Genomic DNA, 22,351 nt, shown 5'->3' with positions numbered 1-22,351 from the left:
CCTTCCTCCTCCTCTCTCTGCAGTTGGTGTATTTGTGTTGCCTGCGGTTAGTAAGCAGGAATGTTCCCCCCCTCTCCCAGGACGTCACAGCTGATGCGTCTTCCTCTCTCCCAACCCTTCTGCATCCCCATTTCCCCAATTTTCCTTCCCTCTGTTGCTTGTCCATCATTTGGCATCCTCCCTTCTCTTCTCAATCTTCTCTGCCTTCTCCAAATCTCTGTCCTCATCTCACAGATGATGATGTGACTTCTCTGCCTCCTTCCTCCTCCTCCTCTGGCTGGTCCACCCCTCTTCTCCCTCCTTTCTGCAGTGCTATGAATAACCCAGCCATGAATCCTCTATTAACTCCCAACCTTCTCCTGCTCTCCTCAGACCCCCCTATGCAGCAAGGGGACAGCCCCCCATCTCCGCCGCAGTCATCTCTGCTCTTGGGGACCCCCTATGCCCAAACTGGGGGAGCCTCGGCTTTGAGGAACGACTTTGGCTCCAACATCAGCGTCTTGAAGACCCTCAACCTGCGATTCCGTTGCTTCTTGGCCAAGGTGCACGAGTTGGAACGGAGGAACCGGTCTTTGGAGAGAGCCTTGGAAAGAGCCCAAGGAGCGGGACCCATCACCAGGGATCAGGCGGTACAGACTGGCTTTGTAGGGCCCATTTTGCCCCCTCCATTGTTGGGGCTCACCCGGCCGTCTCCGACTCCCCCTCCACAGCCATGGGTCTATGGGCCAAGGAGGTTCATGACCCGCACAGATATTGGGGCTGGAAGTGGAGCCTACTGGGGTCACGCCGATGGGGTCGGAGTTCAGATCGATACCATCACCCCAGAAATCCGGGCTCTGTACAATGTCCTAGGCAAAGTGAAAAGAGAGAGAGACGCCTATAAACAGAGGTAAGTCGCCAACATTGTATTTACTTGGCATGCAGATGACTCCAATCATTAAACCAAAGTCACCAGCACTTATTGTGTTGGGTTTTAAATACCACCAGGAACTCCGTCTGCATGGACTTTGTACTGTATGTCCCCCTCCCCTTAACTGCCTGATTTCCACCCAAAATACAAACTGAATGGTTAACCATTTGGGTGCCAAACTGTCCCAGGATTGGCGTGTGTTGTTTGGACGTGAGTGATGCCAAAAACTGATTGTGAGCTCCTTTGGTGGCTAATGGGAAGAGCTTACATTTTTTCATGTGTAATGTTTATTAAAAATATAATTGCATGAATCAATGCCCCATGTAAAACTTTATTGACACAGGCATGGAGAACAGTGCAAGGAATTGCGACCTCCAGCAGCCAATCATATTTCACTTTTAACTGAGTGTGGGTCATGGTTGATGTCACCTGTAACTATAGCCATAACGGGCCAATCCTAGCCCGAGTTGAGCACCACCTGACAATCAAGTGGGGATAGGACTGTATAGGGTTAGGGTTCTGCAGTGTTTCTGTGCCTATATGCCGTGGCTGCATTCATTTTCCTTTTTTCTGGCTAAGGACATTTTTAGCAAGTATACAAATATACTTGTTGATCAGATATTTAAATCCAACCTCCAGCCTTCCCTACAGTCTTGCATTACTCTGATTTTACTGCACACTGTAAACATTAGAAGCTGCAGCAAGTCAAAACCAGCCTCATTTTCTTGCTGGAGGATGGCTAGCATCATCTAGTTTCCCCCTTCACCCTGATTGTCCTTGACCTGCTTCTGACATTTATTGGGTCCCATTTTTCTAATTATGAATGCCCAATATCCCATGTGGGCATTACCTAGGGTAGTTTACATGAGGCCAGTGTGTTATTCACCCTAATGCACATTACCTTGTCCCTGACACTAAGGGAAACTGCACTGCATTGTCCTTGTTCTATCCAGTGCCTGGAACATCGTTTCCATTGCTACCTCCAAACTGTGGGTGCAGTGAACCCCGTTAATCAATCAGAATCACCACCCATTTAGGGTCAGACCATCTGATTATCACAAGTCTTTGGGCTTTTTTAGATAACATGGCATCTGCCAGGCACACTCAGTTAGGACCCATTCATGGGTGTGTTGCAGAAAACCACAATGCTGTAATACTTGCGTGTTTTGGTACCATTCATTGTCAATGGTGCCTCTTGGCTTTAACCAACACAGTTGCAGTGCAGCCCACCACAACACATGGTATTACAATGTATTGTGGTTTGCGATGTTGCAAAGTTTTTGTTGGCAGGCCATGATTGTGCTGCCTTAACACAACACACATTTACATGTGTTAACGCGCATGCGTTACGTAGTTGTCACGCGACAACCTTAAATTCAGGCAGCAGCTCAAAGAATTGGCAATGCAGCCATATTGTATGACATCTGTATTGCCAGGAAGAGGAAAGTGCAGTTGGGTGCTGAAAAGAGAAATAGGACAATTTGTGCTGTAACGCTTCTCTCAGTCATCCCATGCACCCCATATATCACCGTTTATTGGTTACACAGATGCTGACTTGTGCAAACAGCAGGCCAAGCACTGATAATGATCACAGCACCAACCTCGGGCCTCTGTTGTCAGAATAACAAGAAGTCGGTTGCCCTAGAAAGCCTCATATCAAAGACTAAACTTCGGGCGACGACTGGTCGCCATGGGCAACACATTATAATAAACAAGGCCTTGTCTTTGCTCTGCATTCCTAGGCCTTATACAGTAACCATAGCAACCCATAGGACTCTATTAATCCTTAACCTTCATTTCTGGCCTTTCTTTATCAATGATGGTTTTATGGCAAAGGCCGATGGTTTTATGGCAAAGGCCGATGTAAACCCAGTCGATGTAAACCCCTTTGTGACGTACAAAAATGTCATTTTCACTAGCTCAGAATTTGCAGTTTTCATTTAAATAATCTCTGATAATCCTGATATAAATGTTTTGGTTCAGGAACTTCCTGTTATAGCATGACAACAGCCCGATTTATAATTATTTTTCTGTGTTGTCACCCTGTCACAGGCTACAAATGCCCATTTCAGCACATTATTCAGACATGGCCACTGTGGTCACCATGAGAAATGACTTCAGCCATTGCCGGAGGGCACGTGAACAGGTAGTGGCAGGACTACATTAAAAAAATGGATAGAAAAAGTGCAAAAGTAAGGCAGTTGTTTATCATACGCAGCAAAATAAATGTCACATGACACAAAATAAACATACAGAGCATGCACAAAGCAGGGAGGATGATTCAGGTTCCTGTATGTGCATTTATGCGGTTCTGGGGGACCACAGTTTAAATATATATATATTTATACATTTATTTATATTAAATGCAGCTAAATGTTCTTCACCCCTGAAGAGGACAGGCATGAGATCACAAAGGCTGCAGGGGACATCCCTAGACACGGGGTGGGTACTGCAGCCAGAGCAGTTGCAGGACAATTCATATATATATATATATATATATATATATATGTGGACCCCAGGGGCTGCATACAGGGAACATACAATAACCTGTATCATCCTCCCTGCTTCATGCAGGCTCTGTATGTTTATTGTGTGTCAGCATTTTCTTGATTGATGCCATATAAAGCCAGAAAACTCAGCATTGTCTCCGGAGAAAGCTTAGAGATGGATCCTGAAATGCCCTTTACCAAGAGAAGAGGAAATTGAGTAAAAGCTGGAGAGGTGTGGAGGCCGACAATAAGCACAGTATTGGGTATATACCCTATTATGTGCTCCCCCCCCCCTTTCATTTCTTGTTATAGTATTCTGGGTCTGTCCATGTATAATAATCGCATATTTTTAGGAATTTTACAATAACCTGAAAGTGATGTTGACATTTTGACCTGCTTGCGGTTCCAGGTGGTGATCCAAACACCTTGAGTACTTTTGATTGATATTTACCAATAGGTCCAATCACTCCACATCTGATCAGAAACCTAAAAATCAATTGAATATTATTATTGACTACTTTTCATATTGCCCTTTTATCCCCTAGCACAGTCCTCCTCTGCAGTCCTATAAATGAGATATCCAGGATTATGTTCTTCCATATATTATTCTTTTATTATTCTTTTTCCATCCAGACATACATACATACAGCAGGCCTGTTGTTATCATTTAACATTAATAATTATATTTTTAGTATGATGATAAATCCTCATGCTGAGACTATACATACACGTCAATCATTCACTAACCAAAAATATGCATCGGACACACATGATAATGAACATGCAAAGGGTTTCCTGGGCCCTATGGGTCAAACCTTGTTGAAATGAATGGGTTCTGGAAGTTTGCATTAATATAATCTTGTTTGTATATAGCGCCAGCATAATCCCCAATAGTCATGTCACTAATTGTCCCTTAGAGGGACTTGCAATCTAATGTAGCAATCATAGTCTACTGGATGGGCAAGTTTTGGGTTATGTGGGAGAAGAATAGAGTGCCCAGAGGGAACCAATGCGTATGGGGTCCTGGCCAACATACTGTATGAACCTGGAACCTGCAAAGGGAAGAGTGCTATCCACTGAGCCACCATGAGCTCAGAACCCTCAGAAGTGTTCCAGCTCTACCCACATACTAAAACGCCACTATGAAGGGGTCTCACTATTCTAGATGGGTATTTTTATTGTAAATTGAACACAAACTGTAAAGTACAGTGACCCAATCACTGTCCACCCATTAAGACAGTTTGAGCTTTGGACAACTGACCAGCTGCTTTCAGTTATGAATAGATGGATAAGAAAAATGTAACCCGATCGTCCCAATTAAAAATATGCATTCAGCATTCCAAAAGACATAATCATGTCTTACCGGTCATTGTAACATGCTACACATACATGTCTAATTGTGTGTCAGCTTTCAGGACAGCGATGGGTCTGGGCAGGAATCTCCCCTGTTACAGTATGACTTTACTCACTGCACAGAAATGTATCCCAGGAATTTAGCGGGCCGCAGGCATAACAATCACTATTGCCCAACTGTTGATCTAAATCCGACCACTGCAAACTCATCTGAAAGTCATTTACAATCTATTTACATCTGCAGATAGCATTAGGATAATAACTGGTGATCCTGCAATGAAAGGTTTATTTAGGAACTTACTGTTATAGGGTGACAACAATCTATTGGTGTCAATAATTGCTCTATTTGAGTTGTCGCATGCTTCCCTGGTGGGGAACAAGGTGCACAGCGGAATGCTTCTTGCCCTTTTCTCCCCTCACTTCTGGTAACATTTAGGTTATGTTCAGACAGGCAGTTTGGTTGTTAGGCGTTTATCGCCTCTTTATGCCAGGGAACTGCCACTGGGATGAATTTGCAAATAGCCTCTCTTCCCAGCACCCCGTAAAGAATGAATAGGGGCAGTACCATTCACTGCTGCCAGCTGTCAAATGTGCTGTTTAAGAACCAGCACACACTGAGAGTGGCAAGTCTGAAATACCCTTTTATACATAGCTTTAGATAAAAATGCCAATATGTTTAAAAAGGGTGATCACTGTGCCCCCAAAATGTCAAGGCGGCCTGGTAGAACTCCATTAGAGGTATGTGCTGGTATTGCAATGCAACTCATTATGCCACTTTCTTTGTCTTAGCTCCACATGAAACCACCATTGCCAAGTACCCCGCAATTTAACTACAGCATAGGAGGAGTAGGGATAAGTTTAGATGGGTGTTTGTTTAGTGGGAGGACCACAGCAGTTCACCACTGTCAGCTAGTCCTCAACCGCACAAAGCCCTAGGTGACATTGCAATGACCTGGAGCATTTGAAATTCCATTCCATTGAAATTCCATTGAACAAGCAATTGTTTCCAGCGTGGGTTTTGGAACGCTTCATGCAGTGCCTTGGTGCGGTCCGCTGTTATACCCGGTCTATAGACTTGATTAGGAGCACTTAAAGTGGTTAAAAAATGTTTCCCAGAGGTTTGGAGTTCAACAGCAGGAGAGCAAATCCTGCATAAGACCTGTGACCAGTGCAAGATAAATGCAAAAACCTGCAACTACTTGGCGCAAATACCTGTCAAACTGCAAGTGAACACTCCTAGTTGTTGAAAGTTAGGGTCAGGATAGCAAATGCCCACCTGAACTCACCCTGAGTGTTAACCAGATTGATACATATTAATATTTTGAGGAATAAAATCTTGATAAGTAATAAAACTCTCCCTGATCTATCAACAACTATGAAAAGCAAAAGTCGGCTTTATACAATCCCTACAATACAGTGTAGGGAGTCTGAGGTCATCTTTCTGGCATTGACGTAGTGGTAAAGCTCTCATAAAGATGAACTAAAGTCCCTGGCAGCGGTCCCTGGGGTGTGGGTTTGAATAATTTTCTTTGCTGTTACTAGGCTGGACTCTCAGCGTCATCTCCTCGCATTAGCACTGCTTTTGTCATAGGATATATATATATATATATATATATATATATATATATATATATATGCAGGTCTCAACATTTGGATGTAGCAAATGAGAACACCACAAGAATGTAGATTCAAATGGGTCCTGCTAAAAATCATAAGGGGGCAATATTCCAAGATACATCTGTAGAGCTGGTACAACGACCAATGTACAAAGTATTGCCAGATGATGCAATGACAGCCCAATGGTTTGCTTTGCAGTATTGTATTAGATTTTCTCAGTCAGCCAGTCAGCTAATTACCCAAATTTGGAGCTAATGCCAAACTGTAGGCAGATGTAGAATACACAAATGAATGCAGATTTATTATTCTAAACACTTTGTTTTCCATTTTTTTTTAGTTGTGCAAGCTAGTAACAGCTTACTGCAGTCCTTGTACAGCATGGCAGAGACTGTTGGCTTACAATAGGAGGAGGTCAGAGACCGTAGGCTTACTATATGTGATGATCAGAGACTGTTGGCTTACTATAGGTGATGATCAGAGACTGTTTGCTTTCTATTGGTGATGATCAGGGACTGTTTGCTTTCTATTGGTGATGATCAAAGACTGTTTGCTTACTATAGGTAATGGTCCGAGACCGTTGGCTTACTATAGCTGATGATCAGAGACTGTTGGCTTACTATAGGTGATGATCAGAGACTGTTGGCTTACTATAGGTGATGATCAGAGATTGTTGATTTACAATAGGAGGTGGTCAGAGACCATGAAGTCTGTCAGAGACTAGGGGAATGTCACCTGAGACCTTACTGATTTAATGATTGTTCAAAAATACCAAAGGACCAGCCAACCTCATGCCACAGGTTATGCACTAGCACAATAGAACCTCAATCAGGGAATTTTAACTTTGTGTCTTCCTATTCTGGTGACAACCACTCCCGTCAATTCTTGATCTGATGTCACAGGGACAGAAGGTATTCCCTTTAATATCACACATGTATAATGTTCCATTTTTCCTAGTTCCCTATTTCTGATCTCTGTCACTTCTAGATTTCCAATCTATGTGTTTGTCCAGCTCTTTGCATTTGACACTTTCATAACAACAGGTAAAATATACAATTTCAGCAGAGGGGCCCCGTGGCCCCAGGCTGTGATATCTTATAAGTCTTATCTTGCACTAGCATGGTGTTTGGACCCTTGGGGAAGAAGGACAAAATGCTGTGATTGGAGGAAAGCCACTGGACAAAATGTTTATATATGAACTTTGAAATCTTCTCCAGTTTCATTCACTGAAACTAGGAAAATTGAAAAGATTTGTTTTTTTACAATTTAGGGGAAAGGTGGGAGCCGTTCTTTCCTTTGCCGCAAGGGTCTACAAACCATCTACAGGTAAAAACACCTCAATGGAAACAGCTTGCAGCAGTGTAATACTATTACAGTATATTGATATTTTTTTCAAATAAGTTTTGGCTACCGTCCTCCTATATAAACACTTAAACATGCGCTGCTGCACATGTGCTGGCTTTGAAGTGGACTTCATGTCCATAGAGAGTAGTAAGAACTAGAAAACTTTTTAGGTGGTGCATTGTGGAGTTGGGGACACAGTGGACCAAGACTATTATATCCAGATAGGAAGTACCATTTACACATGGATGGTTCCTGGGGTGGACATGTATGTTTAAAATGAGTCAGGGCTAGGTGTTTTTTTTATGGGGCACCAGTTATCATCCACCCTATTTATGCCCTGAAGCAGAGTTTCCCAACAAGGGTTCCTCAAGAGGTTGCTGGGGGTTCCTTGAGCAAGGAGCAATGTGGACCTTTCAGGTCAGTTATTGAAGGATCTAATAAGTCAAAGGATTGGATTGCAAAATGGTAGGTAAGTCTTTTGTATGATTTGGTTGTTGAAAATACATAAAAGGCTGTATGTATTTGGTTGCAGAAGGGCATGTAAAGCACGCTAAATCTCAAAATTATCTGAGAGTGGAATATCCCCTTAAACACCATCCCCCAACCTTTTTGCTTAGCCATAGCACGCACTTATGCTTAAATTTGATTCTTCTGATTCTCTGCTTTCTTTCAGATGGGAGGAGGAATATACTGCTCGCGTACAGCTGCAGCAGAGAGTGGCGGAACTGGATGAGGTGAGAGTGAACCTTTCTCCATATTGATACATGTGTACATCTCTGATATGGCCTACTGCAGTCCCTGGCACCTCCATCTCCATAATGGTCACTCCTTTGCATCATTTCACATATCCAAGGCAATAATCCAATCACTGACAGATGTAGAATTTTGGTAAAATTATTACCTCTCCTGCCTGGGTGATGCATTCCTCCATTTTGCCCCAGGGATTCTTTCACATATAAGGTTCACCTGATCTGCTCCTGCTATGGGCACCAGCTTACCACTAGAATTATAACAAGAAGAAATATTGCAAAACTACGTTCAATAGAAAGGGCTCAAAGGCCCTTAACTTATGCATTGGCATTTACGGCATCCTAAAGTGCCCTTAAATGGTATGTCTGTATTTTTTAGTGACAATTGGGTATTTTTTCTGGGTTTTTCTGTTTGCCATTTTCCTCACTTTCTCTCCTAATCACATTGCTACTCTAATATACCAATTTCTAGATGTATGGGAAAAGATCTACAGAGAGTCTTAGGACTGCAGCTCCTGTCCTGCACATAGTCTGACCTCAACCCTAAAAAACCCCTTGGGGATGAATTGGAACACCTATACCAAGCTTTGGCCTTGTCATCCAACATCAGTACCTGATCTAAAATTATCACAAAATTCTAATTCAATAGGAACAGATAGCAGAGTGTGGATGAACTAGTAGATCATCTGCTAAGATTAAGTTGTGTTAACAGTAGAAGAGAAATGATGGGTCAATGGGCTTGAATGGTGGTGAAGCCGTGGACATGAAGCCTGGGGAACATTCAAGATATTGTAAGTCTAACCATTGCTTTAGTGTGGCAGCTCTCTACTGCTCCAACCTGGAAAAGATGGAAGAACCAAACTGTTGGGATTAGACCAGATTAGATATGATTTCCAAATGAAGCCTCTAACACCATCTCACCAATGCCTTAATCCAGGATAACCCACTTTTCCAAGGTCTTTTCACACAAGGCCCCACGATGGAGATTTCTGCATAAACCCCAGAAACATATTGGTTTTTACTTTTGATGGACCTATTTATTGGGACAAATAAACATTCATATATACACTGGTCACTACAATTGGTGCTCCATCTTCTAATTCTGCACAAGGTCCTCAGACTGGCTGTGCAGTTTGGCAGAGCTGTGACAAATCCTAGACCTGGGTGGACAGAAACAAAAATCCTTGGTATGTTGCATTTATGTGTTTTAGTTGTATGTTTAGCTGCTCAACTGGAAAAGAACTTAATGTTATCAAACCCAGGTTTCCTATATAAGGGGGGGGGGCATGCATTAGATACCAAGAATGACACGTAGCTCCAATACAGCTTTGGCAGTCTTGCATTCCCAATGGCCAACATGGATAACCTAGATTTGTCTCTTTTGCTTCATTAAAAGCTATTCTTCAAAGAATCCAACGTCCTAGAAATGAGCTCTCACTCAATTAGTACCAGAAGTCATATTGCTCTGTTTTAACTCATCACAGCAGATGTGGCCATGTAGCTTAAGAAAACCTTTTGTCCACATTTGGTTACTAATATTGTCTTTTGAATCTGCCACACAGGAAGCTCAGGAGTCCGCTCTGTACCAGGAGGAACTGGCCATGAAGGTCAAACAGCTAAAGGCTGAACTTGTCGTCTTCAAGGGGTTAATGAGCAATGTGAGTACGTCTTGTTACATTTCTCGTTAGCTTCTCAGTTCATCTGGGGATGCAATAAAAGGCAATGATATAGCTATTCGCAGATATTATAATTTTGTGTCTGCATGACAGGGTCACTTTAGCAGACTTTTTATCAATAGTTCGACCTTTTTTAGACTTGTGATCATGCACAATGGATCTACACTGGTATATGCTATGCTTACTTCTACAGTCTCATTACAGTTACATTTTTCAAGTAGAGGTGAAAGAAATGCCATTATTGATTTACTGCCATCTAGATATCCCCTCATCTTGGGTATTTAGGATAAAAAGCATTGATGTTCTTTATGAATATGCATATTGTCCAAACAGACTGTGACAGATGTGTAGGAAATAAATGTGCAGACGTATACACAATGGTATTGTTTGGTCCTTCTGGGTAATTTCCAGAGTATAATATATATGTTTATCACAAGTAGCACGATGATCAGTGATGGTTTCTGCTCCGGTGATCTTCTTTTGATTGATGTTTTTATACATAAGCAGGACCTTGCAGGCAGTGGAGGACATAACCAACAAAGGGTCCAGAAGTGACTTTGGGTCCCTATTGGCTGAGGAGGTAATGGGGCTCTCATGCAGCAGCACAATTTGCACCTCCTATGTCTGCCCCTGCCTGCAGGTTATGTGATATAAAGGACTTATCTGGCAATGGTTTAGTTACAATTTTTGTAATAACAAATCTGAAGGGCCCAGTTTACTAAAAACACGTTTATTTGTATGCCCCCTTAAAAAGATTTTGCTCACTCCTTCCTAAAGTTGTCCCTCTTATATAAAAAAAAGAAATAATATTAGATAATATAATAATATATATTATTATATAATATTAGCTAACGATTTCTGGGTTCCCAAAGGTTTTATGTCATTCTTTTTATTCTGGTTGCATGAATAAGTATTGTACAACATGGATTTCTTGGACTAGAAGAAAGGGTTGAGAATATCTGGCCTGCCCATCACAAAGCTTGGTGTTCCCAGAGCACCAGACTACAACACCTGGTTTCCTACAGCGTAAAAATTGTCAGAAAATTTCAGAAGCCAAATACTTTTCAACCTGTGTGACGCTTTTTATAATTGACATCAGTTTTGCATTTTTTCGTACCAAATTTTTAGGGTGAATCAGTCCCATAACCTATATCTAGATTGCCAGATGGTGTTCACCACTATGAAATACCATAGACCTAATTTATTGGTGTCTAAAAAATCCTCATCACCACTTTTGCAACGATCAGCACTTTTATAAGAGGTTATTAGCAGCCACAAATAAAAATCAATGCTAAGGCTATGTTTACCACTTCTTTAAAGCCATGATCACCAACCATAAAAAGCCGCAATCAATCCATTTATACCAATTGATTGCCACCTTATAAAATGAAATCGAATTACTGATAAACTTTGTCTTTGATAAAAAAAAAAACAGAATAAATAGTTTAGCAGTACAAAAATGTTTTATGTAATGGAAACAATTTTGAGAACTACAATCACAGATGTAAAATAATTTCTCCAAAAACAAACAGAGAGCACAAACAGCACAGTGTGGGGAAGCTGTGTAACATCTTGTGTGTGTTAGTTCTGGCTAAAATCTCACTTTGGCTAGAGACAATCATTGTGAAATATCTTATACAATAAATGTCTGTTCACTAAAATCTCTCCCGAATTCTCTTGTAGAACCTGACAGAGCTGGACACCAAGATCCAGGAGAAGGCTATGCGAGTGGATATGGACATCTGCCGCAGGATTGATATTACCGCGAAACTGTGCGATGTGGCCCAGCAACGCAGCTGTGAAGACATGATAAACATGCTACAGGTGAGTGTGATGGGGGCATGCGGTGGGTATGTTTTTTAATGACAGGTTCAGATGGGTGGTTTTTGACAGCAGTACCACCCCAAAGTTCTGTTTTTACAACAAATTTGAGTAAATGAAATCTCTTTATATAGAGGATTTGGGTATGTGTGGTTGTGGTGCAGGGTATGGGATGCTTCAAGGCCAAACTTCTTCCATACACTTCTAACTTTTTCAGTGAACTCCGAGACCTAGCAGTTCAAAACGGGTGAGAAGAACTGGATAGTCCTGCACATAGTCTGACCTCAACCCTAAAAAAACACCTTTGGGATTAATTGGAACACCTATACTCAACTTTGGCCCTGTCATTCAACATCAGTATCTGACCTAAAAAATGGCTTTTGGTTAAATTGCTCCAATTTCTACAGAGACTCCAAAATCTTCTGGGAATTCTTTTTTATAGGTACAAAAGGTAACAACTCCATATTATTGCCCATGGTTTGGAAGCAGAATATCCAACAAGTTCATATAGGAATGATAGTCATGCGTCAACAACATTTAGTCCATAGGGCATAAAAATAACACATTACTGGACAAAATCTTCACTTTGTATAGAGTGGGGAAAGGGCAGAGCTTCCACCAGGTTTTCTGTTTTGTTCCTCTCTATACCATCCTGCTGACGCTTGATCAACCCCTGCAACAGTTTTATTGTTTATTAACTCATTATTTTCCTAAAATGTTTTCATCTGTCCTCACCAGACCGTCCACCTCTCCCCAATGAAAGTGCTGGGAAGGCGGAAAGAGAAGAAGCCAGTCCCTGATGATGACACTTCTACGTGTGAGACCGAGAGCGCAAGGGGAGGGGATGAGGATGAGAGTACAGCGCTGAGTATTAACGAGGAGATGCAGAAGATGCTAAACCAGCTGTAAGTGATATGTACATGTTCATGTGTGCAGATATGTATCTGTCTAGAGCAGAATTTCTCAACCATGGTTCCTTTAGAACAGGGGTGTCAAACTCTGGCCCGCAACATCCTTTTTTTGGCCCCCAAAGGAATCTCAAATATAAAATGCAGCTGGCCCGCCCCTGCATTCAATAGCGCTGCTACTACAATTCCCGATACCACTCGCGTCTTTAGACCAGCAGCCTCTCTGCCTATAAGTGGCCCCACATTGGACTGTTTTATAGATGCAGGGGGAGTTGTAGTAGCGGTGCTATTTCAGTGAATAGGGAGTTCCAGCCACTCATAACATTAAGCCTTGCATTGGGTTGTTTTCCTGACGCAGGGAATTGTAGTAGCGGTGCTATTTCAGTTTCAGGTTTGGTCCGCGTCCTTGTCAAAGTTTTTAATTTTGGCCCACTGTGTATTTGAGTTTGACACCCCTGCTTTAGAAGTTGCTAGGGGTTCCTTGAGCAATGAGCAATTTGTGCTTCTCGGGCCATTTACCAGGGTGACATTCTTCCTAATGGAAAGCAATGGAAGAGGAATTCTGCCTGCTTACCACTATACTAATATACTGTGAGCTGTGGATATAATAATTATAGCAGGGGTTCCCTAAGACCTGATAGGTATTTTGAGGGACTCCCCTTATTAAAAAGGTTAAGAAACACAGCTCTACAGACATCGATACACTGTATAATTGGATAGTCATATTCATGGGAAAAAGTTCTACTGTTTGCTTTCCATATCCCCCGGATGTGGGTAACAGGGTCACATACAGCCTATATTGTCTCAATTACCCTGTGGGATTTAGGTTTTTTTCCTCCTGGCAGGCACTGTATAGTAGCAAGGAACAGGCCTCTATGAAAGCAACTTGGTGCCTGAATTCACTCAAGGTGAATGTCAGAACACCACCAGGGTTGTCATCCAGATCCATCCTTTACTACTTGTTGAGCCCTATATTAGAACAAAAATTGTTGGAGAACCCAGCCATGTGTTTTCCAGGTCAGTAATTCACCATATGATGAACCATTGGAGTTTGCAGGTTCTCCCCATGTTTCTGTGGGTTTCCTCCAGGTACTCCGGTTTCCTCCATTTTAAAAATATGCAGTTAGGTTAATTGGCTTCACCCCAAAATTGCCCTTAGACTGTAATAAAGACATATGACTATGGTAGGGACATTAGATTGAGAGGCACATTGAGGGACAGCTAGTGACATGACTATGGACTTTGTACACCGCTGCGTAATATGTCAGCACTATATAAATACTGTATAATATTAATATTAAGGATGACCATCTCAACATTTAATTAGTGCCTACAAAAACCATTTTATTATCCACGTTGGTTATAGGTGCCTGTGTGTTAAGCAATAACCTGTCACTATTAAACCCTCACTGGACCCCTCCCTACCCTCCAACTACCGTGGTTATGGGCTGCAAAATTAAAAAAAGCTTGTGCAGAGAACTCTACTTGCCACTATTTTGCCCCAAATTTCCCAACCCAGCTATTTTTTTGCTGAGAGGCATCCTGATTTTCTGTAACCTTGTGCCCCATTCTATTAACTAATTGCCCTCCAATGTTCTATTTTATTCTGTCTGCCTGCTTCTTATTAAACTGTAATAATCTCAGGGGTAAACACAAACAATTACCCCTTACCTTACATAGGCAGGTCACATATATACGACACATGTGCTCACATGTTAGATTTGTGCAGACTGAAGTTCAGTGTTCCAACAACCATTGGTCAGGCGAATGGTGGGGTGGAATTCTTTAGAATGGACACAGGGCTAATGATAGGCTCAATTTTGGTTGGCTAAGTGTACTCAAATGGGGCCTATAGGGTTAAGGCATTTGATTGCAGGGAGCAAAGTGGTAACTCTTAAGTGCCATATCCCTGCCATAGTTTAATAGTTACAATCTGTTCTGTCTCTTTTAAATGACTGAAGAAAATTAAATAAACAATGTCTGCCTATGAAAATACTTAGAAGGGAATCAATGCTGAAAAGTGGTCATAATAAGTGATACAACAGCGACACCCAGAGGTTATGAAAGATTTTACAATAGCGACACCTCGTGGTCATGAGAACTTTTACAACAATGACACTAAATGGTTTTACTATGTTGCATTAGACATTTACATATTTATATTTGCTCTCATAAATATGCTTTGCTGTATGTTTACTTTAAAGCTTTAAGCTTCCTCCGCCAAGACTTTGTGCTTTTTTTTGCAATGCATTTGCACCACTGCATCTTGGCAACAAAATCCTGCCTGGTCATAATTTAGTGCAGTTTCTGGAAAGAGTCACCTTACCTGGGAATGCATTTAAAGCACAGGTGTGAGTGTAGCATAAAGTTTTGAAAGTGTTCTTTCAAAACTCCTGTAGCCACCTGCAGATGCCTAGAGGTTAAAACTGGGCACAGGGTGACGTAACCACCCAGTAAATAGAATGTATCTGAACATAATCTAAAAACTTAGTTCCATGTTGCCATATAAATGAGCCATGCAAATGACATTCTGCAGTGTGCGTATGGCAATGGCTCATTCATGCAGCCATGGGGGAATGAGACATTGAAAGGTTATTATTTAATTTGCTTTGCTATGTTGTCACCAGTGAAAGGATTACTATTGTGACTTTATCCTAAAATAGTTCAATTCACAAACAAATTCACAATGTCATTTATAAATTATTTTGTTTCAAGCTATCACTTGCAAATATGCCTTTAATCTCCTTATAGACAATGTTATATATATTCTATGTTTTCTCACAGAAGGGATTGTGATTTTGATGATGACTGTGACAGTCTTGCCTGGGAGGAGACCGAGGAGACTCTCTTATTATGGGAGGATTTTTCAGGATATGCAATGTCGGCTGTTGAAAATCAAGGAGAGGTACAAGTTTATTTATAGCTCTAATTACTATAATTTTCATATAAATTTGTATAACAGCCCCTGCTACACACATAACAGGAGAGATTCATTGGAATATTCCCCAAAGCTTTGCTGATCCCCCTTTTCAATGTGAATATTATATCTGCATATCGGTGAAAATTAACCCCTGAGAATATAAGAAAACTGAATAGTGAATGAAAATGAAACACATTGGTAGCCATTTATAGCTCTTGGAAAAAACGAAGCCCCAAAAATATAACCTTGTCCTGTTGTTCTTTGCCTTTACCAGGTTCAGGATGACAGTCTGGAGGAGGTGATTAAAGATACAGAATCTCTCTTTAAGAGCCGGGAGAAGGAATACCAGGAGACCATAGGCCAGATTGAGGTAAGTGACCCAACGTTGGACACAGGGGTGGGACGATGCAGGGGTAGAAGACAGGACACACCATTGGTACTGTGCTGGGGAAGGAGTCAATACTTCCTGGCCACCTTCTGGGCTGTGCAAGACTGAACTATTGTACATATTGGGATTGCAATTTTGGATTTCAAACACTCACCTTGGTGAAACTATATCAGGACCCCACCACCCTAATATAGCCAACTCTGGAGCTGGTGGATGACTGCTCACTTCCCTTGCACTTTGTGCCAACCAGGCTTCTGGGTGCGCTGAGCTGAAAAATCCAAGCTTGGGGGTCACTTTGGCACCCCAACACTGGCCTTCTTGAAACCCCATCGTTATAGCCCTTAGCATATCACTGCACTCCTACTTCTCCATCATTTCCATATTACATTGCACCTTTCTTCGTAGCCCCCCTCATTACACTGCACCCCATCCCCATTGCCCCTCACACCTCTGCAGGGTTTTCATTGCTGTCTGTGTCCCATTGGGTAGATATACCGTTTCAATTTGTCATGGTGACAGTAGGCACTGGTGATGCGAAATTCAAAGTAGAACAGGAATAGAAAGGAATCCTTATAGCGGGGACACTATTCCTGGTGACAACAATCAAGGGATTTAACCTTTTTGTGCTGAGATTCCTCTTCCTGCTGTAAAACCTAGACAGGACGCTTATGCAGGATATATGTAGCAAATGGAACACAAAAAGGTCTACCCTTTACTTATTTTATCCAAATAGGTTTTGGCATCATATAAATGTTCATAGAAAATAAATGTTTCCTTGTGATCTATAGCTGGAGCTGGCCACAGCAAAGGATGACATGACCCGTCACCTGCATGAATACATGGAGATGTGCAGCATGAAGAGAGGGCTCGATGTGCAGATGGAGACATGTCGGAGACTAATCAACCAATCAGAAGAAAAGTAGGTACATCTACATCTTATCGCAAAAAGTGCAATCACCCCCCTTATGTATTCATTTTTGTTTTTGGGTTTGGATACTTATTGACTCCTAATTCCTAAACCTAACACCTTTTCATCAGGTCGCCTCCGCCAAGTAGCGAATCTGTCGGCAATGAGGACCCTGAGGACTCAGACCGTGATGTTCCATCTTCGGACAGCTCGGCCAGATGATAGGAGAGGAACTCCAAATTGCCCTGCACCACTGCCTGGAGGGCGGCGTGATGCTGTATGCATAAATGTTCATTCCCTGGGACGGATTCTGAGTGTGTCTGCAAAACGCCAGAAAATGACCAGCGGGTGCAGCTGCTAGACTCTGGGAATACAAAAGGGGGGAACGCAATGCTGATCAGAGCCTTGGGATTGGAGGGGCTCTCTGGCTTGGTATATATAGGGGTTTGATGCTTTATCCCGTACGTATAGCTGCAATAATGTCTGTAGATATTGTCTAAATAAGTGTGGGCGCTAGGCATGATTCACTTTAGTCTGCTGGGAATATTATGGGGAATGTATAGGTGTCACAAGCCGATGGAGTGTGATGAAATACGTCCGTGCTCAGGCTAATTCAATATGGCAGTGCTCAGGCAAATGATGATATGCAATCCGCAGTAACCCTTACCAATCAATCACAAATCAGATACTGAAGGTGGAAATGTACCGACATCTCCAAAATTAGGCAAAGCAAAGATATGTAAAATTTCTAATATAATTTAGGCATTACGGGTTCTCTTTGTGGGTAAGGCACATACACATACCTTTCATGTGTGACCTGTTTGCACTCTTACTCACTGAGTCAGTTTAACCCAACATTGAGTTGAGCTTACACAGGGTTTGGGCCCCCTTCTGTGCCTATGTTCAGTGTGCACTGAACTCATCATTGTAGAGGGAAAGTGGAGAAATACACATGAACCTCCAACCCTCCAAAATATGTTTTTTTCTCCAGGTCCAACAAGCAGAAGGTACAATTGGTAAGTGCTCCTTACCCACCCTGCTCCAAACTGGTATGGGAGCATTGTACAGGTGCACCTTATGCCACCAGAACAGCTCTGAGCCATGGACTCCACAAAACCTCTGGAGGTGCCCTATGGTATCTTGTACCAAGGAGTTGGTAGCAGATACTTTAGGTTGCAACACCTCCTCTGACCTTCTTCCCATTGTCCATCCTTCTGCCATCTCTTCACCAAGTCCATGAAACACTTGGCCATCCACATGATCCAAGTGAGAACATCATTCACCAGACAACCATCTTCCATTACTCTATAGTCCTGGTGTGAAGTCCACATGCCCATGGTGGATGGACAGGAGTCAGCATGGGCATTTTGGCTACACAGTCTCATACAAAGCTTGCTGTAATGGACTTTGGGTGCTGAAACTTTGTCTCATGGCTGGCATTACATTGTTTTTACATGTGTATCCCAGTACGTTGGACCAGACTGGCCAGGTCCTAAGTGCATCACTGAGCCTTGGATTCCCATGACCCTGCCTCTGCTTCACCAGTTGCTTTTCTTTAGACCACTTTTTCTAGGTAATACCACTGCATACCAGGGGCAACCCCACAGTCTGGTTTGGAGCTGCCCTGACCCCATCATCTATCCACTCCAATTTCCCCATGTCAGAGTCACCCCAAGCCTTATACTACCCATATTGGAGGTTGTAACCCGATCATCCAGGTGACCATGTCAGGGGGTTTAATATTTTGGATAATCATTGTCTGCGGACTTTATACTGTAGGGGGAGCTATAAGCACACCCATGTCCTTGAACCCGTATCCGCCGTCAATATGAATTTCAGCTGACCTCCGCCATTACCTTTCCTGTTATGTACAGAATACTCTGCTGCTGAACATGCTCATTGTTAGGAGCTTTGTGGGTAATGTTGGGGGTCTGATATTACCCTGGCTGCTCTGTGCTCTCAGAGCTCCCTCAGTCCCCTCCATGGCTGCGTTTTCCAAACTTGCCTCCATACCAGGGCATACCTAAAGCTGAACTCCAAGTGAACCACTAAAGACACAAAAGGAGCTGTTTTACCTGCCAAATGATTTGTATTTCTGCCCATTTGTAGCTCTGCCACACAGAGGAGGAGACCTGATTTTTTACTGCTGCAGTTAACTAACATTTAAAGGTCTTGGCCCTCCCCCAGCCTGTGATTGGATAGTAAGCAGTAGCAGCACACTGATCCCCCTGTCAATCTCGTCCTACCGTCTTGAGCTGCTTCCCCTGAACTCCAGTCTAAGCTCTGCTGTTATAAGAGGCTGATACCAAGTTAAATAAAGGTACTGACATTTTTTGCATTGAAAAATTACATTTATTAATAGAGATCTGTTTAATGTGTCTTTTAAATCTGCATGAAGCGCCAACACACATGCGGGTGCAATGAACATGATGCATTTTACGCATGTGTTTCAATGTTTAACATGCATGATGGGTAAAATTCAGGTGTCAAAATTTTGGGACCAGAGCCCCACAATGTTCACTCAATATACTAAATTTAGCAAAATATTACCAGTAAATTAAGGTGAGAAGTCATGCGATTTTGACAGATCACATGACTTGTCTCCCCTGCAATCACAGAGCTATCTCTTACACCATTGCGCAAATATCAGTAATATGCGCATGCCTGTGATTTATAAATTTTAATTTTTTTAAAAAAATGAACCCCTTATTTTCCAATGAGTTAAGACTTAGCTAGTCGGCCAGCAGTAAAGCGAAATCTGGTTGCTATGGGTTACTGCATTTTGCGTACCAACATTGCTGTTTGCACACTGCCCGGTTGGATGCATCTGTATGTGTAGCTGTGTGCTGCCTTAATGCTCTTTGTATATAAGAAACAGAGATACTGGATACATATCTATGGGGGTGCAATGCACTCTCTACCTAAACACAGAGAATTATTTCTGTATACATCGACCTCATCTCATGTATGGAGGACTGAAAACATATTGGGGGGGCTGGGGGGACAGAGACAAATATAAAGAAACTGTGTGATAAAAATACATAAAATGTTACGAATGAGAAGGGACTAAATGGGGCAAACAGTATTTCAGTGATGGTGTATCTTGGAGCGGCCATCTTTGAGGCTTACTGTGGTCCTGTGGGCCTCTGTGTTACTATGGCAACAGTCTAGGCCGAAGCTTGACTAGGCCATAGCAAGGTTAGGTGTGGCAGGCCTGCCGTCTCTCAGGTTCTCAGTACATCCTTGCAAATGACACCAAACCCTTCTGTAAACTAACCTCTTATATCGCCATGGTGACAGGCATGTTCACTGATAATTAAGTTTGTTGTCTGGTCATGTTTTGTATAGAGTGAAGAAGGGTTAGGCCCTTGTGTCAGGGTTTTACTTCCTAAAAATCTCTCCAAAGGCAGCCATAGTCATTTCAATAGATGTCCTCAGTCTGACAGCCAGCATCATTCAACCCACTTCCTCTGAGCCCAGCCCACCAACAGCCTGGGAATGGACAGTGAAAAGAGAGGTAGCACAGCTCTCTGTCATTCTGATTTGATTTCCTATAAGCATGCTCATTGCCAAGGCAAATGAAATGTCCTTAAATTGCTTGCAAACAAAATGGTTGAAGATGGCTGTTAAATTGAATCTGTGTTTGCAGATGCTCAGCTTAGCAACATATTTGTTTGAAATTTTATATCTCTAGACCAGTTGTCCCCAACCTTTTGAGGCTCGCTGAACCCTAAATGCATGGACTCCGCACCGCGCATGAAAGGGGAGCCGTGTGCCACTCAAAGGGGAAGAAACTTCCCCCAAGTGTGACATCATGATGCCAAAACCAACCCACTCTCCCATTGCAGGTCTCTGGGAGATATATAGTCTGTCTCTGGGAGATATATAGTCTGCAGCTCTGGTCGGTGCGCCCCCCCCAAGCGGGGTCCTTCTCCTGACCCCGCTGGTGGGTGCACTGGCCAGAGCTGTGGCCCACCTGTCAGGGGATTGGGAACCCCTGCTCTAGACCACCCCCCCGGGATCCTCCCCCACAGGTATTGTTGGTTCTCTGTAACCCTGGTGACCTAGTACCCCCTGCAACCCTGGTAACAGGGTACCCCCTGCAACCCTGGTAGCCAAATACCCCCTGCAACCTTGGTAGCCAAATACCCCCTGCAACCTGAAAGGGGAGCCGTGTGCCACTCAAAGGGGAAGAAACTTCCCCCAAGTGTGACATCATGATGCCAAAACCAACCCACTCTCCCATTGCAGGTCTGAGCCGAGATGTCTCTGGGAGATATATAGTCTGCAGCTCTGGTCAGGTGCGCCCCCCCCCCCCCCTGGTAGCCAAATACCCCCTGCAACCTTGGTAGCCAAATACCCCCTGCAACCCTAACAGCCAAATACCCCCTGCAACCTTGGTAGCCAAATACCCCCTGCAACCCTGGTAGCCAAGTATCCCCTTCAGCCCTGGTTGCTAAATACACCCTGCAATCCTGGTAACTTGGGACTCCCTGCAACCTTGGTGGCCTAGAGTTGAACTTGGTACTTTTCATTATTATTATTATTATTATTACACAGTATTTATATTGCGTCATCTGCGTCATCATATTACGCAGAGCTGTACAATGTCCGTAGTCATGTCAATAACTGTCCCTGAAAGTAGCCCACAATCTAATGTCCCTACCATAGTTATATGTCATTAATGTAGTTTAAAGTCAATTTTCGGTGGTAGCCAATTAACCTATCTGCATGTTTTTGGGATGTTGGAGTAAACCAGGGTACCTGGAGGAAACCCATGCAAACACAGGGACAGCCTGCAAACTCCATCTCTTTTCTTCATCCCCCTGATAGAGTCTGGCCCTGGGGCTGTCCCACCGGGGTGCAGGAAGAGTCAGATTGGGGTGTAGGAAGAGTCATAGCCCCATTGGGGCTACAAGTAGCTAGTAGGGTAGTAGAAGCTATGTTTGGGGGGAGGTGGGGGTCAATAAATGAAACCATTTCCTGTGTTCTGAATGTTCAAGTACCTTCCCCTTCCCTTTCCAGTCCACCAATTCACCAGCCATAAAAGATTCACTTACTGCTCATCATACCAAACAAATGTACTCATATCTGGCCCCTCTGGAGAGATTTACCTTCACTTCCTGTACTGCTCACATGAGAGATAATAAGGGAAGATCTCCCAAACAAGGACATGACAGACATAAAAACCTTTAATCCTTCTTTGCTCTCTCCAAAGCTGAGATTTGACGATTGGCACAGACAGTAACGTGTCACCATACCCTTCAAAAAT

The 22,351-nt window shown here is 42.8% G+C and overlaps 1 protein-coding gene across 1 annotated transcript; it reads left to right on the top strand.

The window, feature by feature from the left end:
- On the top strand, nucleotides 1–21,225 carry IFFO1 (intermediate filament family orphan 1). The gene is made up of 9 exons (XM_072423856.1): nucleotides 1–889; nucleotides 8,384–8,444; nucleotides 10,022–10,117; nucleotides 11,819–11,959; nucleotides 12,695–12,861; nucleotides 15,649–15,769; nucleotides 16,059–16,154; nucleotides 16,961–17,091; nucleotides 17,211–21,225. Exons 1-9 carry the CDS (start codon nucleotides 315–317, stop codon nucleotides 17,299–17,301), a joined length of 1,479 nt encoding a protein of 492 aa, XP_072279957.1. The 5' UTR covers nucleotides 1–314; the 3' UTR covers nucleotides 17,302–21,225.
- Nucleotides 21,226–22,351: the final 1,126 nt, after the last annotated feature.

The sequence above is a fragment of the Pyxicephalus adspersus genome, chromosome 10, assembly GCF_032062135.1.
Source record: "Pyxicephalus adspersus chromosome 10, UCB_Pads_2.0, whole genome shotgun sequence".
NCBI classification, from domain to species: domain Eukaryota; kingdom Metazoa; phylum Chordata; class Amphibia; order Anura; family Pyxicephalidae; genus Pyxicephalus; species Pyxicephalus adspersus.
This window is presented reverse-complemented; position numbering and strand designations above follow the sequence as displayed.